Raw genomic sequence first — 19424 nt, 5'->3', positions numbered from 1 at the left:
CTCATTGATCTATCCATTCCATGTGGCCTTCCTCAGTCAGACTATAAATTCTATGAGGGCAGACTGTTTTCACTTTGTTCAGTCTTTGTACATACCTGTTGCCTGACATAGAACCTGACACATAGTAGACAGTAAATGTTTGCTGATTGATTCATTTTTCTCTTTGATGGACACTATGCTGACTTGGAATGGAATTGTTAATATTCTAAATTTAGACAACATTTACATAGAGATTTTTAGTAATCTGGGAAGGACCAGAACCACTAATTAAAAGCCATTTACCTTCAATAAATCATCATTACTGTTTTAGGATCCATTTCCACTGAAACCATACTGGTTCATAAAATCTCAGTTCAGATTTGTTGTTCATAACTTGAGATGCTGTGTCTGCAAACTGACTGCCTTTTCAAAGCCTTGAGCTCAAGACTTCATTTCTCTTACTTTATTTCCCTGAACTAGAGTAATTAGTCCCCTCTTTTGTTACCTAATTTAATCAGTTGATATTGCATTATAAATTTGCATCTTTTCAAACCTTCTAGCAAATAATCACTTTGCCTCTATAAACCAAAATGATTTTGTTTTCAGTTGCACTTAGGACTTTTGGAGTCTAGAAGAGTCCATACCCATCATGTTCTTGGATCATGTCTTAGATTTATGACAATTGAAAAAAATCTTTTCCTATAGTTTCCCATTAACATTAGTTATTCCTGGGGGCAGCTAGGTGTCTCAGTGGATAGACAGTCTAGGCCTGGGGACTGGAAATCCTGTGTTCAAATTTGGCTGCAGATAACTTCTAGCTGTGTGACCTTGTGCAAGTCGCTTAACCTCATTTACCTCACACTTACCACTCTTCTTCTGCCTTGGAACTGATACTTGTATTGATTCTAAGACAGAAGGTAAGAGTTTTTAAAAAATTAATCAATACCTGAGAATCTTTACTCAGTTGGTTTTGAGACAGATGTTAAGATTAGTATATATTTTGACTACTTGTTCTTAAAGAATTTGAATTCCAGATAGATAGAAGGAACTGGATAAGAGACAAATAATTATTTGAAGGCCTGAGAAGTCAGGAAAGGTAAAAAATAGGAGAAAGGCTGAGTATGCCAGCATGCAAAGAGGTTGAGGGAAAGAAACATCCCTGTTTCTTAGCCAGGTCTTATGTTCTATGAAACCTGAGATGACTAAATAGCTTGACTCATCCACATTAATAGATGATATTCCTAATATTTTGTGCTTAAACTACAAATCTCATTTCTGGATAAAATTTTTCCACTGCCTTACCTTCCATCTCCTTTTCTACTCCCCTGAGACTGACTAAATGTTAACAGCACAAGTTTTAGTTTTTCAGCTCATGCCTTTTTATTTAGTGTTATGAAACCACTGGGTATCTCATTGAACAGTAAATTTAATACAGTTTTTAAAATACAAGATAAAAATGGTCAAATGACAAATTTTTTCATCATTTAATTTAATTTCTTCAGAATTTACAGCAAGTCAGTTACATAAGAAATATTTCTCTGCTACACTTCTAGAAATGAACTTCTTGCTCTGAAATGAGAAGCAATACTTTCAGATGTAATTTGAATTCCTAGCAGCTACAGATAGTTACTGGGAAACATGTAATCATAGTCTTAGAATTGGAAAGAACCTTAAAGGACCTCTTCCCATAATATCTCTGGTTTATAAATTTTTGGGCACTTTAAATCCCCAAGTATTGAAGAGCCACCAAGACTGTCCCCAGTTATTTTATAAAAGAACTTCAAAAGCAGAAATACCAGTTGGGATTTTACAAACTGACAGAAAGGGCTTTTTGGAGAGCCCGCTTGAGGGAGAAAAGGTCTTTTTAACTAAGGTCTACTGATCTAGAATGAGAAAAGGAGGCTCTTCCAAAGATCTTGTCTCAGTGTTTGGGTATTTTCCCATCTGATGAGAGAGAATGTGCAGATGACTCAAGATGACATAAGGATACACTTTAGAGAAGCTAAGAGGGAAAACCCTAAGGCATATAGAGAGAAAAGATTGGTGTTTTAATTTAATGAGTAATATATGAGATAAGAGAGTTTCATTTCAACCATATTTTTGAGAGCACTTCCTAGTGAGCTTACCATGGGAATGACAGCTTTTAGATAATGAAGAAAGAGTTGTTTTTGTTTTTAATATATTGTTTGGGCACGAATTCAAGTAACTCCTTAAATTAGAAAATGTACTCTATTCCTGACCTTTATTTACAAATCTGATTTGTTTTAAAGTATTCCAGTATTCTAAAGGGTACAGCACAATTTAGAATATATTACTTAAAATATATGCAAACCAAACATTGTTTCATTGTTAGGAAGATAACACTTAGGAAAAGTTTCTTCAGACTGAAATACTTATGAATAAATAAGGTTGTAGCTTTGTCCCTTTAGGAATAGAAATCCTCAATGAGAGGATTTTGATCCTTCCATTACTTCAAAGTAAGTGTTGTACAATTAGGATATAAATTTAAAGTTGGCAAGACTCTAAGAAGATCTATGGACTAGCATCAAGAAACCCCATACTTCTACACAAAGTGTACCCTGAGACAGATTTCTTTCTTTGTTTCACAGGATCACATCTTCCTGCTATGACTTGACAGAGAGCCAAATTCAAGAAGTTGAATAGTCTTAGAATTTACTTAATTCCACTGGGTTATACATGTATCATTATTCAAAACTCATTTCTATGTTACTCTTATTGTAAAAGATTACTCTATGGATTTTGAACAGTGATACATGTATAACCCAGAGCAATTGCTTGTCAGCTCCAGGAGGGGGGAGGGAAGTGAGGTAGGTGGAAAAAATCATGAATCACATAACCATGGGGAAATATTCTTAATTAATTAATTAATTAATTTTGAGAGGAATGAAAAAAATACTTTCACTGATCCTGTTGCTGTTTTCAATATTACTGGATTGAAATCTGTTCAGGTCACTAGGTTATTCCTACAAAAGACTTGGGAAAAATTTCTTCAGTTTGTGAACACAAATAAGATTGTTGCTTTGCCCCTTTAGCAATTGAAATCAAAAATCCACTCTTCATGAGAGGAGCTTGATCCTTCCATTACTTCATTCAGTATTACTACTGTAATGTAGTTTAGAACTTAAAAAAAAAAAATCAGACTTTTCCTTTAAGGACTTTGTTCTTGACTCAGATGATGTCATCTTGCTTCTTTCCTTCCACTCCCCTTCCACCCCACTCCCTCCCCGCCCCCTCCCCCCCCAAGTCTTTTAGAGTTAGTGCCAGCCTGTTACTGGGGAGGAGTTACTGAGTAATGGGGGTGATTCATGGTTTCAGGTATTTTAAAACTACTTCCCTGACAAAATAAAGGGTTAGTTTTATTTAGAGAATGAAGTTGGAGGAGAACTCCTGTCAGCTGGATTGTCGTAGATATGTTAACAGATGTAAGTGGTGGGAACCATGCACTGGCAGAAATTACTATGGCTCGGGAAAGCCCAGGTAGGACAGAAACACTCAAGTACACATTGTCTCTTCCTTCTCTTCCTGCTGCCAGGCTGAGTGAGCTCTTCCTAAAGAGGGTTGAAGGTCTATTTTGCATGGATTTTTTTTAAAAACTTGAGATATGTAAACAAAATTTATTTAGGTACACCACTTATATTTTTACCCACAGGTGTGATCCATATGTATCTTTATAAATTATGCTTCTCTTAAGGAACTATCAAGTTTTTCATCCATTTCTAATTACCTCTTTAGTAAGCCAGCAGATGGGTTGAACACAAAATTCTTAAATCTCTGAAGGAGAATTGGGGTCGTAAGAAACTCGAATTCTTTTTCCTGTTAGTCCATGTGACATTATCAGTATTCTTTATATCGGGTCATTTAAACGTTAGTTCAGAATCTAAGAAGGACATCTAGTACATGGAAGGAATTACAGTAGTCTATCAGCTATTTATTTATTTAGGACACTGATAAAAGCAGCAAACTCTTTTAGACTTCAGCTGAACTTTTAATGACTTTTATGGATTATATCCTTTTTTTTTCCTTGGAGTTAGAAACATTGGACTTTAAAAATAACAGTTTTCATATGGAGTCTAGAGTCCTGAATAAACTCAAATCAAAGGAGCCAGACAAAATCTAAAAAAGTCCATGGGTCATGAGAAATCACATCCTAGACTACTTTGTCATTTTAGGCAACTTAAGTATTCAGATTTCTAGCTTTAGTTCTTTCTCCCTCCCACTACAACCCACCATTTAGCCATTTCCCAGTTTATGAGAACTCCCTCAGAAGATGGAGAAGGGCCAAAAGAAGGGAACTAAAATCAGCTGCTCCTGCAACTTCAGCAAAATTGAGAAGTATATTCAAAATAATGACCCAATAAGTCATATGTCTAGATTCTTTTTTGTAATATTAAATATTAATGTAAATATTAAAAATCTGTATTTTAATTATGTTTATTTCTATGAATGGTAATTTATTGACGCAAATCAAGTACTAAATGGCCTTAAGAATTTAAGCTTGAATTGCTACCCCTGAACTCAAAGAAAAGGCAAATTCAAGAGAAAAGTATGTACTTCTAAGGAAATATTAAATTAAGTTATATATGTTGTGAATATTTCAAATGAATATATTCTAGTTGCTGATAAGAAGTACTTCAAATTTTTTTCCTTGAAATATGAGTTCTTAAAATATAGAAAGACAGAGAGAGAAAGAGAGAGGAGATTCTTTCCTTTGGGGGAGAAGTATATGATGGAAGTAGTCAGTTTTCAATTTTACATTCCCTTTGAAAATTACTTATAATGTTCTTATAGCTATTTTATTGTTAATTTCTTTTAAGGTCCTCAATAGAGAACAGTTTCTAAAACTCCTTTGCTCCTATTTCTCCCTCTTTCATTACTACCCTCCTCAGTTGACATCAGTGGGAAAGTTTTTCTCCCAAGTAGGCTCTGACTTCTCTCCTATTTTGGCTGCCAGCCTTGAGGAAGTGATTCAATTCTCTTAAGCTTAATTTGACCCTCCTTTCTCTAATTTCCACGTTTAGTTAACCATAGAAGAGAAAAAATCATTCACACTGTAACACTTGACCTAACTTTGAGCATATTCCTGACTTGACTTTTTTCAGGTTTTACCTCTGTCATGGTCATTTCTCATTATGGTGAGAATTGTCATATTCAATCACTTGTAGCTCGTTGTTACTATGTGAATCTGTCATCATGCCAGAATTTGCTACAGATTTCTTATAGTTTAAGGTAAAATGCATTTTAACATTGTTTTTATTTGGTAATTCACTTTAAAAAGCTACTTTTTAAAATCAAATCTCATAAAATAGACCTGGTATAAATGGATCACTCCAAATGATTTTTATTTTCTCTTACAAACTCTTCCCATTAGGTACCTTTTCATGTTTTTCCTCATGACTTTACAAAGCAAAACTCTTAGCTTCAACTTTATTTGGGTAAAAATACATACATGGACATAATGAAAATTCACTTTATCTAATCTGTGAACTGTATCCCTAGGTCATTATTTAGAGCAACTGGTTGTGTGTACATAGGCTGCTATTCTTTTCACATTATATTTTTGTAGAATGCAATGGAGGTGGGCTTTAATTTACACAGTGGTTGTGCACCTTTTAAAAATGTCAGTTTTTATGATTTAAATCATATTTCACTGCATCATTGAATCCTGCTATTTGAAAGATGTCTATGAGAAATTTTTCCTAAGGAAAAAAAGTTGAGGCTCAATTTATTCATCTTTAGCACCAAAAGGCTTATTTTTGTCTGCATGATTCATTTAACATAAGTACACCCGTAGAGAAAACCAGCAAGGGAGAAAGGGAGGCATTTAACAGAAATCAGAGTCATAGGGACCTCAAAGACCAGGGTGGGTAGTGCTTCCTGTCCTGTTCCTTTCAGCCCCCTTTTAACGTCTGCTTCTCTTCCTTTGATACTAGATCGATCGGTTAGAAGTAAGCAGCCTTGCCCAGACCTCCAGCGCAGTGACCTCTAGCACTGACGGCAGCATCAACACAGACTCAGTAGATGGGACACCAGATCCTCAGCGCACCAAAGCAGCTATCACCCACCTGCAGCAGAAGATCCTAAAGCTCACTGAGCAGATCAAGATTGAGCAAACGGCCCGAGATGACAACGTGGCAGAGTACTTGAAACTTGCCAACAACGCCGACAAACAGCAGACTGCCCGCATCAAGCAAGTGTTTGAGAAGAAAAACCAGAAATCAGCCCAGACTATCCTGCAGCTGCAGAAGAAGCTAGAGCACTATCACCGGAAGCTCCGAGAGGTTGAGCAGAACGGCATCCCCCGGCAGCCCAAGGATGTCTTCAGGGATATGCACCAGGGGCTGAAGGATGTGGGGGCCAAAGTGACTGGCTTTAGTGAGGGGGTAGTGGACAGTGTCAAAGGTGGACTTTCCAGCTTCTCCCAGGCCACTCATTCAGCTGCAGGAGCTGTCGTCTCAAAACCTCGAGAGATTGCCTCATTAATTCGGAACAAGTTTGGCAGCGCAGACAACATCTCTAATCTGAAAGACTCATTAGAGGAAGGGCAGATAGAGGATGGGCCTGGAGGAAAGCCTCTGGGAGTGATTGCAAACTTTCAGTCGAGTCCAAAGTATGGTAGTGAGGAAGACTGTTCTAGTGCTACTTCAGGCTCGGTGGGAGCAAACAGTACCACTGGTGGAGGCCCTGTGGGAGCGTCAAGCTCCAAGACAAACACTCTGGATATGCAGAGCTCAGGGTTTGATGCAATACTTCATGAGATCCAGGAAATTCGAGAGACGCAGGCCAGACTAGAGGAATCATTCGAAAACCTCAAGGAGCATTACCAGAGGGACTATTCCTTAATAATGCAGGCCTTACAGGAGGAGCGCTATAGGTAAGCTATTTTGGAACAGTTGTTTCTTTATGCTGTGTGTTGATTTTTAAATTCTTATACTTGGCAGAGCTCCTGAAGCAACAAGGTGAAGAGGAGGATAGATGCTATCTATGACATTCCATGTCATAGATAACAAAGCAGATGTGGGAAAGTGAAGTCACTTTTCCTGGGTCATATGTGGATGAGGCATTGCAGTTAGAAAATGGAGCACACCCCAGCTCTCAGCCTTTTATACTAATGTTTGTTCCTTTAATTCCAAGTTTTAAAAAGTTTCAGACCTCTTTCACTTGTAGTCATATCACTGAAACATAAATTTTTCAAGAATACGGGCAAATCATATCTAGCATGTATCATAGTCTCTGCTGTATCAGTCAATGGAAAGAACCAAAGCTAACTGAAACATCATAAAATCCTTTTAGCATTTGGTCCTAGCATATAATACTAAAGAACTTGTTGGGAAAAGAGGTCATGCAGGAAATAAGTCTTGATAAACATGTCTGTTGCCTTTATTAAATATTGGTGGAACTTTGTGATGGGAACACATTTAGCAGGAAATCATTCAATAGTAGTTAGAGGTTTCTCAAGGGACCTGATTCTTTTAGGGATAACTATGTAAAATGTGGAAACTTGAATCTTGGAGGTGTTTCACATTGTTTATTTCTTAATTATTCTCCATATGTTGTCCTCCTCCATCTATATTCTTTTCCCTAAGTTCTTGTGGATTGTTGATTCTGAAGCTAGGACTTATAAAGAACTAAGCTTCCATGTAAGGCAGATCAAGATCCTACAGAGACAGTATGATGCAATAGAGAGTGCTGCCAATAGATCAAGTTGATCATGGCAATTTTGGAGAAAAGGAGGTGGGCTAAGAAGCCAGAGGATCTGGTTCTGATGTTGACTTCCTTTATAACCTTAGGCTAGACACTTAACCACACAGTGCCTCATTTTCCTAATCTGTAAAATGATGTGAGTAGTCTAGATGTCTAAAGTCCTTTTCAGTTCTGAAATTTCCAGCTGTGTACCATTCATCTAAGAATCACGAACTTTATTGAGTATTAAATTGTACTTCTTGAGAAGAAATCAACCATCAAGCCACTATATTCAGATGTTGAAATTAAGACACAGAATTTCTTAGATTATTGAAACTTACTTTCTACAGATGGTTTTTACAGCAACCAATATTTTATGTCCATTAGTGAAAAGGCATTTATTAAGTATTTACTGTGTGCTAAGTAAATAAACAGGGAAGCACTATAGGTGCTAGGGTGCTAGGGATACAAAGACTTGCTCTCAGGAAGCTTACATTCTTTTCAAAGGGGCTATGTGCAAGGTGGAGTACTGTCTGCATATGTAGAAAATAAATGCAAAACAAATCAATAATAAATGTTTTAGAAATGGAGGCACTAACAGTTTGGAGGGGGATTGGGGCTAAGGAGAAGTTTCAGTGTACAACATGGGGCTTAAGCTAAGTCTTAAAGGAAATAAGGGATTCTCTGAGGCAGAAGTAAAGAGAGACCCAGAATACCATGTACAAGAAGGACAGTAATATAAGAAGTCTGGAAAAGTGGATTAGAGCCAAGTTGTGAAGGACCTTAAAAACTAAAGAGAATTTACATTTTATCATAGTCTCAGTTTATTGAGTAAGTGAATGAGTAATGTGGTCAGATATGCACTGAAGGAACATGAGTTTAGTATCTGTGTGGAGAATGAACTGGAGGAAGAAAGATCTGAGGCAGGCCAGCACACTAATTAGGAGGACACTGCAGTTTTCCAAATGGAAGACGGTGAGGTCCTGAAGTATGACAGTGGCTTCGTGAACTAAGAGAAGATGACATTTGTTGTGGCTATAGAAATAGCAAAAGTTTGACAACTGATTGGATATGTGGGGTGAAGGAGAATGAAGAGTCAAGGATCACATGCTTATGTTATAGCCCTGGAGGTGGAGGGAGTTCATTCTCTTTAGGGTGTGCAGCCAGTGGAGGTTAAATACTAAGACGTGCTCAAATAGAACAGAAATATGTTGCTAGTTTGGATGTGTTCTTCTCAGCCAAATCCCTCTCTTCATTTAAGATCATTCTTTCTAGACAGCTCTGGGAAGCGGATTTTGTGACACATTGCAGTTGTGCCTCCCCCTTTTGCTTTCCTCCCTTCTTGCCTTTTCTTTAGCTTGTTCAATGAATGTTCAAGGAAAATGGGACAGAAGAGAGGCAAACTTAGACACTGCTAGAGAATAGGTTCAGTAGCACTCTTCTATGGAGTATTACAGGAAGTTAGAAAGCTTTTAAAAATAGAACACAAAGCCCTTTGTTCCTAGACTAAAACCAGTGTTTCTGTAGGGGCTATAAGTTTAGGTTTAAGTTAAGAGTTCCATGAAGAACTCCTCCAAAATATTACTGATTTTTTGGAACCCTTTTTGAATAAGAAACAAAAACATGCAAAGTCACAGAATCATAAAATCTTGGAGCTTCAAAGGAAATCATTAACTAGCTAGCCTAGCTTCTATCTGAACAATTCTATAAGCTGCCCAACAAGCAATCATCTAGCCTAGGTCAGGAAGCCTTTTGGGAAGGAAGCTACTGCCTCCCAGAGCAACCCATTGCATTCAGGATCACTCAGATCATTAGGAGGATTTTCCTCATGTTAACCATAATTGTGCCCCATTTCAACCTCCTGTTCTTCATTCTGGCCAGGGCATCAAACCAAACAGAATCAATCTACCCTCCTCACAATCTTCGTCGGGGACCCTACCTACACAAATTGCAAATTTCCAAGCTAACATGTCTGTTTCTTCAAGCTAGCCATTTCTGTTTCCTTCACATGGACCCCATGTGACATGATCATTCAAAATCCTTCTTCAGTCCTAGTTGCCTGCTGACAGATAAGTGTCATTTGTATAATGTGGCACTTAATCCTGAAAATGATATTTCACATGTGTGCTCAAGGCAAAAATATAAAAAGAAGACCTTGCATAGCCCTTGTGCTGGGCCTATTTTAATGTAGATTCAAACACAAGCATGTCACACCAGAGATTTGTATTTCATTCAAGTCCACTAAACCATCTCATATTTTCCACATTAAGAGCTTTCTAGCCAGGCAACAGAGACAGCTTGGACTTGGGACACTTTTTTTTCCTTTTGAACCCAAGCCTAAGCCATTTATCCCTATTGAATTTCATCTTGCATGCTCTGGACCAATGTTCTGACCCATCCCTATCATTCATTGTGTTAGCTATCCCTGTAGGCTTGGTATCATTTGCAGATCTTATGAACAAGCTACTGATAACCACAGAAAGCAACATTGGATGCTGGGAAACCTCCTTCCAGTGTGAGGCAGAGCTATTCATTAATACTCTTTGATTAGGCCATTCAACTCCTTCCTTATCCACCTAATTCCATAGTCATGTAGCCCACACCTCTCCAACTTTTCCACAAAAATAGAATGAGAGACTTAGTAAAATGACACCCCAAAATATAGATAAACAAAATCCGCAACACTCACATGATCTATTATTCTAGTAACTAACCCTGTGGAAAAAAAATTAGGTTTTTATGGTTTGACTGATGCAGCCATATTGGTTGCCTTTGTTATCCCTGCTTCCTTTTCTACTTCCATCAACCAGATTCAAGTCATATTTAGGGCTGGGTAAAAATGAGAGCTAAAAAAAGAAAAAATTGCTTCCAAGGCACAGCTATATATTAGTTTAAAGATAAGAGCCAGGGCAGAGCTTTTCCACATTCCTTTTTCTTTCCCAAAACACATATTATTGCCTCATTAGAACAGCTGACTTTAAGACCATTTATTTCATGGAAGTTTTTATTCTATACTATAGGCAGTGATAAAGAGAATATTTAAATCTACTAAATTGATAGGAAATAACCTTAGTTTGAAAACAATAAGACATGTAGCCCCTACTGACTTATTTCCTCATCCCATGTCAGTTCTAGACTTGAATTTCCTTTTTTAAAATCCTGAGACATAATCGTTTTCTGAAGAAAATCAGTTGCAAAAATTACTCCTGCTATACATTTTCTATCCATTAGCCCCTTTAAGGATTAATTGAGTTTAGATCTTACTGCTTTTACCATCCCAGAAACAACATTCATCTAGTCAACAAGTATGTTTGGAGCCTCTATTATATGCACTTTACCATGCCTCATCCAGTATCCTTAGAGAATAAAGTATTCCCAATAAATAAATTTCCCAGATACCACTGAATCAGTTAGATTTTAACCAGTTGTGATGGCAATCTTTCTAAAATACCTTTTCCTGCTTTTTAAGAGTCTAATGAATATCATTTAACCTTTTTAAGAAAAGTATGCCTTCAGAGTCCATTGAGATATGAGGGTCTATTTTTGTCCATCTGCTAAATAATGTAATGGAGAAAAGGGGTTTTTGGTTTGAATATATTAAAGATTGGTCTCCAGGGGGAAAATCCCCAATTAAGGAATAACCTCAAAGTCAAAATTGACTTTTATGGAAATTTGTTTACAATTGGGAAGAGGAAGAAGAAATAAGGAAATAATAATCTAACACAGTAGGTAAATTACTATGATCCCCTAGTTAATCCAGGTAGATCTAATTAACCCAAGCCAAGAGTCAGAGGGCCAGAGACCTGGAGGCAAATGAAGCAAAAGCTTCAGTCACAGAGTCTCTGTTAAAGGGAATTTCCTTAAGAGAAGTTCAGGAAGATTCAGTCTTTAAACTCACCATGTGGAATTCCAAAGAAGATATTAAGAACAGTCTTACCAAGGTCTCAGGGTCCCAGCCAGCACTCCTCCACAAACCAGAAGAGCTAGAAAATTCACTCAACTCTCTCTTTTTAAAGAGGTACTTATACGCCACTTCCTGTGCCTCCCTCCTAGTTTGTGTGTCAAATCACAACAGACTCTTCTCTTAGGACTGCCTAGGGGGCAGTCAGTCGATTCTAATTCATCACCCACTCTAGCACAAGTGAGTTACGGACCTCCCAAAAATAGAGATGTTTTCACATTTGGTGATTAAACCTAAAGATGGGCAGTGTAGACTTACTCTAATTATCACAATAATCCTAATGTGCTATGCTTTTTGAGTTCTGTGTCTGCTCTGTGTTGTAAGGATTTTTGTTTGTTGTCATTTTTCCACTTTTGTTAGTGGATCTACTGGTAAGAATTCCCAGTCTGTTATTTCTTATCTGTTGTGGGCTAAACCACTATAGGTGGCCAACCTTAATAAAATTGCATCTGAAGTAGAAGTCAATAGGTTCTGAGTGGGGAAAACCTAGGAAGCTGTTATGAGTCTTTATCATGTCATCAACACTACCCCAAATGTTGGACCTGACTTCCACCTTTCCCTCACAAATTCTCTCTGCCACAGTCACTCAGCAAGAACCTTTCCCCATTTGGAGTTCACTAGATTTAATTTTTTCATCCTATCCAGATCAGGACAGGTATTCTGTACCAGCCTGCAGGTCATTGTCCCAGCTCTGGCTAGGAGGTAGCACTTGGCTCCTTGTCTTTCTTTCCCAGCTCTAACCAAAAGCTAAGGATGTACTTGGTCTCCCCCCATCCCATTACCTGTTCTATACTCTACCTCTCCCCAAAACATACATACATACACACACACACACACACACACACACACACACACACACACACACACTCGTGATTATCCACACGTGTTCTACCTCCTTTATCAAAAACACTGACAGTCTCCCATCTGACTTCAACCTTCTTTCACCCCATCTCTCCTCTGTGTCTTGGGTCTTCCCATAGCTCTGGCTTCCCTTTGCAGTCTTGGCCCTCTAGGTAAAGCAGCTAATGTCCGTGGAGTGGTTTATGGTTTGCAAACTCTTTTACATGTGCTGTTTCCTTTGATTCCCATTACAACCCTAGGATCCAGATGCTGTTATTGTTCTGATTTTTCAGATGAGGAAAATAAGACTAAGGGATGTTGGGTGACTTGCCAGGGTCACAGAGCTAGTCAGTGTCAGAGACGGCATTTGAACTCACATATTCCCTGCTCCCAGACCAGCATCCTATCCTCTCTGCCCCTCAGTGGCCACGTTCTTCTCTACTCCAGAGTCCTTCCACTCCTCCCCTGCTGAACCCTGGACTTCCCTCCACACACACCCCCTTCTGTGCTCCTGCTCAGGTGCTGCTGAACAGAACTGGAGGAAGTCACAAAACCTGGGACGCGGGGACTTTGCAGATGACTCCAGGTGCTCCGCCTGCAGTTGGGCTTTGGCAGCAGAGCAACCTTTTTGCCATTGTCTAATTGATTCCCTCTCGTTCCTCACAGAAACCAGTACAGACTTTCCCTTCTCACCCCAAGCTTCTCACATCTCTTTCTGCCTTACCCTCAACAGAGGATGAGCCCCCCTTTGTCCTCTAGAGGCAGCTAAGCAATGCATGGATAGTATGGGGCCCAGAGTCTGGAAGCCCTCCTCCCGTAGGCACTTCTAGCTCTGTGACTTTCAGTAAATCACGGGATCCCTCAGCCTCAGTTTCCCTCTCTGTTTATTTGAGATATCTATGTATACCTGTATTTCTCTCCTATAGAAAGAATATAAGCTCTTTGAGGGTAAGGGTTGTTGGACCTTCGCACCTAGGACAGTCACTGATGCCTTCTAAGCCCTCCACTAATTATAGCCCTGCTGTTTAGAGCGTGGATTTTGTGGTCTCTGTAGACACTCAGTTTTGTGGTCCAGAGAGGCGGAATGTTACTAAGCCACTGTGCTAGTCAGAGGACAGTGCAGACTGCAAACCGCTGCAAACCGCCTAGGATAAAAGTCACCAGGACATTATTTACAGATCATTGTGCTCCACTCAATAAGTGGATCCCTTTGTTTTCTCAGGGCAACATTAAAAGCACTGGCCCCAGAAGGACAAGGACCATGGGCCCTTGTCAAGGGAGCCCAGCAAGAACTTTCCTCTCCCACTTCTGTAGCTTCCCCTGACCCCCCCAGACACAGCAGACACCACCCTTCCATTCTCATAGCCCCTCGGGGTGTCACCATTTGCAGATGACTTCCCTGGAAGGATGCAAAGCATTTGCTCACAGCTCTGCCCAGGCTGGTCAAAGGAAAGCCAGAGAGAAGATTCTGGTGTCCCTCTGTGAAATGGTCCCCCCTTTTATGGTATTTCTTAAGCCCTCAGAGGCTGCCTTTACCCCATGTTCAGGAAGACTTGGCAGACAGAGGCTTTGGCTGAAGCCTGCTTTCAGGGTCCAGGCTTCTTCGGAGGATCACTGTACACTTTGGGTTACTGGCCTTATCCCTTTTAGAAACAGACTAATAGAATCCTAACTAAACCTTTAGGGGTCATCCAGGGAACATCGTAAGAGAGCCAAAGTTAGGTTTGATTGTATTGTTTTAACTTTTTGCTCCAGATGTTAGACCTCTATAAATAGCTTTAAAAACTGAAAATAAGGAATCACAGTCCTGAGAGGGTGTGTGGACATGAGTTTGAAACATAAATGAGAAATTATTAGAAACTTTAAAATTAAGCAGTATAGGTTCTTCTTCATTAGGAAGGCAAATTCAAGTCCCAGAATACATATAGGTATGTTTAATGAAGGAAACAGGCTCCAAGGGGGAAAAAATAGTTATAGTTGAGCCCATTCATCTTTCACCTTTAAAAAACTATTGCTCAGACAAAAAACTGTTGGGAAATTTGGAAAACAATATGGGAGAGATTAGGTTTAGATCAACATCTCACACCCAACACCAAGATAAATTCAGAATGGGTGAATGACTTGAATATAAAGAGAGAAACTATAAATAAGTTAAGTGAACACAGAATGGTATACCTGTCAGATCTCTGGGAAAGGAAAGATGTTAAAACCAAGCAAGAGTTAGAGAAAATTACAAAATGTAAATTATTAAATGGTTTTGATTATATTAAGCTAAAAAGTTTTTGTACAAACAAAAACAATGTAGTCAAAATCAGAAGGGAAACAACAAATTGGGAAAAAATCTTTATAACAAAAAACTCTGACAGGGGTCTAATTACTCAAATATACAAGGAGTTAAATTAATTGTATAAAAAATCAAACCATTCCCCAATTGATAAATGGGCAAGAGACATGAATAGGCAATTTTCAGGTAAAGAAATCAAAAGTATCAATAAGCACATGAGAAAGTGTTCTAAATCTCTCATAATTAGAGAAATGCAAATCAAAACAACTCTGAGGTATCACCTCACACCTAGCAGATTGGCTAAAATGAAAGAAAGGAAGAGTAATGAATGCTGGAGGGGGATGTGGCAAAATTGGGACATTAATGCATTGCTGGTGGAGTTGTGAACTGATCCAACCATTCTGGCTGGCAATTTGGAGCTATGCTCAAAGGGCAATAAAAGAATGCCTGCCCTTTGATCCAGCCATACCATTGTTGGGATTGTACCCCAAAGAGATCATAGATAAACAGACTTGCATGAAAATATTTATAGCCACGCTTTTTGTGGTGGCAAAGAACTGGAAAACGAGGGTATGTCCTTCAATTGGGGAATGGCTGAACAAATTGTGGTATATGCTGGTGATGGAATACTATTGTGCTCAAAGGAATAATAAACTGGAGGAAGTCCATGTGAACTGGAAAGACCTCCAGGAATTGATGCAGAGCTAAAGGAGCAGAGCCAAAAGAACATTGTACACAGAGACCAATACACTGTGGTAAAATAGAATGTAATGGACTTCTGTACTAGCAGCAATGCAATGATCCAGGACAATTCTGAGGGACTTATGGAAAAGAACGCTACCTACATTCAGAGGAAGAACTGCAGGAGAGGAAACACAGAAGAAAAACAACTATTTGAACACATGGGTTGAGGCAGACATGATTGGGGATATAGACTTGAAACTACCACACCAATGCAACTATCAACAATTTGGAAATAGGTCTTGATCAATGACACATGTTAAAACCAGTGAAAGTGCGCATCAGCTGGGGGGGGGGGGGAATTAGGGGGGTTGAAGGGGAAAGTAAGAGCATGAATTATGTAACCATGTTAACTTTTCTAAAAAATAAAAATAAAAGTTTAAAAAAATGAAAAAAAAAAAAACCAAAACTATCGCTCACAAGCAGCTAGATGGCTCAGTGGATTGAGAGCCAGGCTGAGAAACAGAAGGTCCTGGGGTCAAATGTGGCCTTAGACTTAAAAAAGACTATGACTCTTTGCATATCTTTAGTTCAAGTCTGTGGAGTAAACACTAGGTCTCCAGTGCTAAAAAACACAACTTCTCTCTGTAGGGCTTCAGGGCATTTGAATTGCCGGGCATAACATCTGAACTTTCCAAGTCCTCTCTTCCCACTTTAGTATCATCATATGATTCCATCTGCATTCTTATTCCAATAGTTCTTTCTCTGGAGGTGAATAGCATTCTTTTTCATAAGTCCCTCAGAATTGACCTGAATCATTGTATTACTATTAGTAGCAAAGTCTATCATATTTGATCATTCCATAATATTGTTTTACTATGTACAATGTTCTTTTTGTCCTGCTTATTTCATTCTGCATCGGTTCATGTAGATCTTTCCACTCTTTCTAAACCATCTTGTTCATCAATTCTCACAGCACAATAATATTCCATCACTATCATATATTGTAATTTGTTCAGCCATTCCCCAAATGAGGGACATCCCTTTAGTTTCCATTTCTTTGCCACTACAAAGAGAGCAGCTATAAACATTTTTGTATATTCCCATTTTTTTTTATCTCTGGGATACAGACCTAGTAATGTATTATTGCATCAAAGGGTATGCATACTTTTATAGCCCTTTGAGCATAATTCCAAATTGCCCTCCAGAATGGCTGAATCAATTTACAATTCTACTAGCAAGGCATTAGTGACCCAGTTTTGCCACATTACCTCCAACATTTATTTATTTTCCTTTACTGTCATATTGGGTCAATCTGATAGGTGTGAAGTGGTACCTCAGAATTGTTTTAATTTGCATTTCTTTAATCAAGAGTGATCTAGAACAATTTTACATGATTATCAATAGCTTTGATTTGTTCATCTGAAAACTGCCTATTCATATCCTTTGACCATTTATATCTAGTTATTTTAAATGGAATTTCTTTCTATCTCTTGCTGTTGGACTTTGTTGGCAAAATATTGAAATGCTGATGTGGATTTATTTTGTATCCTGCAACTTTGCTGAAGTTATAAATAATTTCAACTAGTTTTTTAGTTAATTCTCCAAGTATACCATCATATCATCTGCAAAGAGCAGTAGTTTCCTCATTGCCTACTTTAATTCCTTCTATTTCTTTTTCTTCTCTTTTTGTTATCACTAGCATTTCCAGTACAATATTGAATAATAGTGGTAATAACAGGTATCCTTGCTTCACCCCTTGTTTTATTGGGAAGCCTTCTAGTATGTCACCATTACAGATAATATTTGCTAATAGTTTTTTTTTACTTTCCCCTTTCCCTTCCTTCACCCCCCCCGCCATAGCCAACATGCATTTCCCCTGTTTTTAACATGTGTCATCAATCAAGACTTATTTACATATTATTGATAGTTGCATTGGTGTGATTGTTTTGAGTCTACATCCCCAATCATGTCTGCATCAACCCATGTGTTCAAGCGCTTGTTTTTCTTCTGTGTTTCCACTCCTGTAGTTCTTCCTCTGAATGTGGCTAGCGTTCTTTTCCATAAATCCTCCCTTCCATCTCTTAGCCAGGCTTTTTCAGCATCTATTGAGATAATCATGTGGTTTTTGTTGGTTTGCTTGTTGATATGGTCAATTATGTTTTTGGTTTTCCTTATGTTGAACCATCCTTGCATTCCTGGTATAAATCCCACCTGATCATAATGAATAATCCTCGTGATCACTTGCTGGAGTCTTTTTGCTAGTATTCTGTTTAAGATTTTTGCATGTATGTTCATTAGGGAGATTGGTCTGTAGTTTTCTTTTTCTGTTTTTGATCTACCTGGCTTTGGGATCAGTACCATATTTGTATCATAAAAGGAATTTGGTAGAACTCTTTCTTTGCTTATTATGTCAAATAGTTTGTATAGTATTGGAATTAGTTGTTCTTTGAAGGTTTAATAGAATTCACTTGTGAATCCATCTGGTCCTGGGGATTTTTTTCTTATGGAGTTCTTTGATGGTTTGTTCAATTTCTTTTTTTTTGATATGGGATTATTTAAGTATTCTATTTCTTCTGCTGTTAATCTAGGCAATTTATATTTTTGTAAATATTCATCCCTATCACCTAGATTGCTATATTTATTGCCATATAATTGGGCAAAATAGTTTTTTGATTGCCTTGATTTCCTCTTCATTAGAAGTGAGGTCTCCCTTTTCATCTTTGATACTGATGATTTGGTTTTCTTCTTTCCTTTTTTTAATTAGATTGACCAGTACTTTGTCAATTTTGTTTGTTTTTTCCAAGTACCAGCTTCCAGTCTTATTTATTAATTTAATAGTTCTTTTACTTTCGATTTTATTGATTTCTCCTTTACTTTTTATAATCTCTAATTTGGTCTTTAATTTGGGATTTTTAATTTGTTTCCTTTCTAGTTTTTTGATTTGCATGCCCAATTCATTGTTCTTTGCCCTCTCTAATTTGTTAATACATGCACTCAAGGATATAAATTTCCCCCTGAGTAGTGCCTTAGATGCATCCCACAGAGTTTGGTAGGATGTCTCATCATTGTCATTCTCTTCAATGAGATTATTCATTATTTCTATGATTTCTTCTTTAACTAACTGGTTTTGCAGAATCATATTATTTAATTTCCAATTAGTTTTTGGGATGCCTGTCCATGTGCCCTTACTAATTATTATTTTTATTGCATTATGATCCAAAAAGGTTACATTTATTATTTCTGCTCTTTTGCATTTGTTTGCCATGTTTCTGTACCCTAGTACATGGTCAATCTTTGTGAATGTACCATGTGCAGCTGAAAAGGTGTATTCCTATTTGTCCCTATTTATTTTTCTCCACATATCTATTAAATCTAATTTTTCTAAATTTTCAGCCCCCCTTGGTTAATCTCTTCTGACTTTCTCAGTAGGGTTAGATAGAATTCTATATGCTAATGGATATAGCTACTCTTCCCTCCCAGGGTTAATTCTGTTGAGAGTAAGGTTTAAATATTACCTATTAATGCTCTCTTCCTCTCCTTCTTATAATAATATTCATCCCCTCCCCTTCCCATGCCCTCTTTGAATGGTATAGAATATCCTATTTTTCTTATTCGTTCAAGTTTCTCTTGGTGCCATCTACTCTTCACACCCCTCTTTTTTTCCCCCCTGTATCATCTTAGACTATTTGGTACTCCAACCTCTCCCTATGAATAATTCTTCTAATTACTATAATAATGAATACAGTTTTTGAAAATTACACATAACATTTCTCCATATAGGAATACAAATAATTTGATCTTATTAAAGCTCTTAAAGAGGCAAATTTAAAAATAAGAGTTTTCTTTCTTTCCCCTCTGTTTCTTATTTGCCTTTTTGAGTTTCTCTTGGTTTTTGTGGTTGGATATCAAACTTTCCATTTAGCCCTGGTCTTTTCTGTGCAAATAGTTGGAAATCTTCTATCTTGATGAATGCCC

At 37.9% G+C, this 19424-nt stretch overlaps 1 protein-coding gene across 1 annotated transcript in view; it reads left to right on the top strand.

Moving 5' to 3' along the window:
* The window catches only part of TMCC1 (transmembrane and coiled-coil domain family 1), a 174302-nt gene that overhangs the window by 143433 nt on the left and 11445 nt on the right, over positions 1–19424 (top strand). The window contains exon 2 of the mRNA XM_044667367.1: positions 5931–6871. Within this exon, the coding sequence (XP_044523302.1) occupies positions 5931–6871 (941 nt within the window). The remainder of the gene's footprint in view (positions 1–5930; positions 6872–19424) is intronic.

The sequence above is a fragment of the Gracilinanus agilis genome, chromosome 1 (genome assembly GCF_016433145.1).
Source record: "Gracilinanus agilis isolate LMUSP501 chromosome 1, AgileGrace, whole genome shotgun sequence".
NCBI classification, from domain to species: domain Eukaryota; kingdom Metazoa; phylum Chordata; class Mammalia; order Didelphimorphia; family Didelphidae; genus Gracilinanus; species Gracilinanus agilis.
Note: the sequence above shows the minus strand (reverse complement) of the source record. Positions and strands in the feature narration are given on the sequence as shown.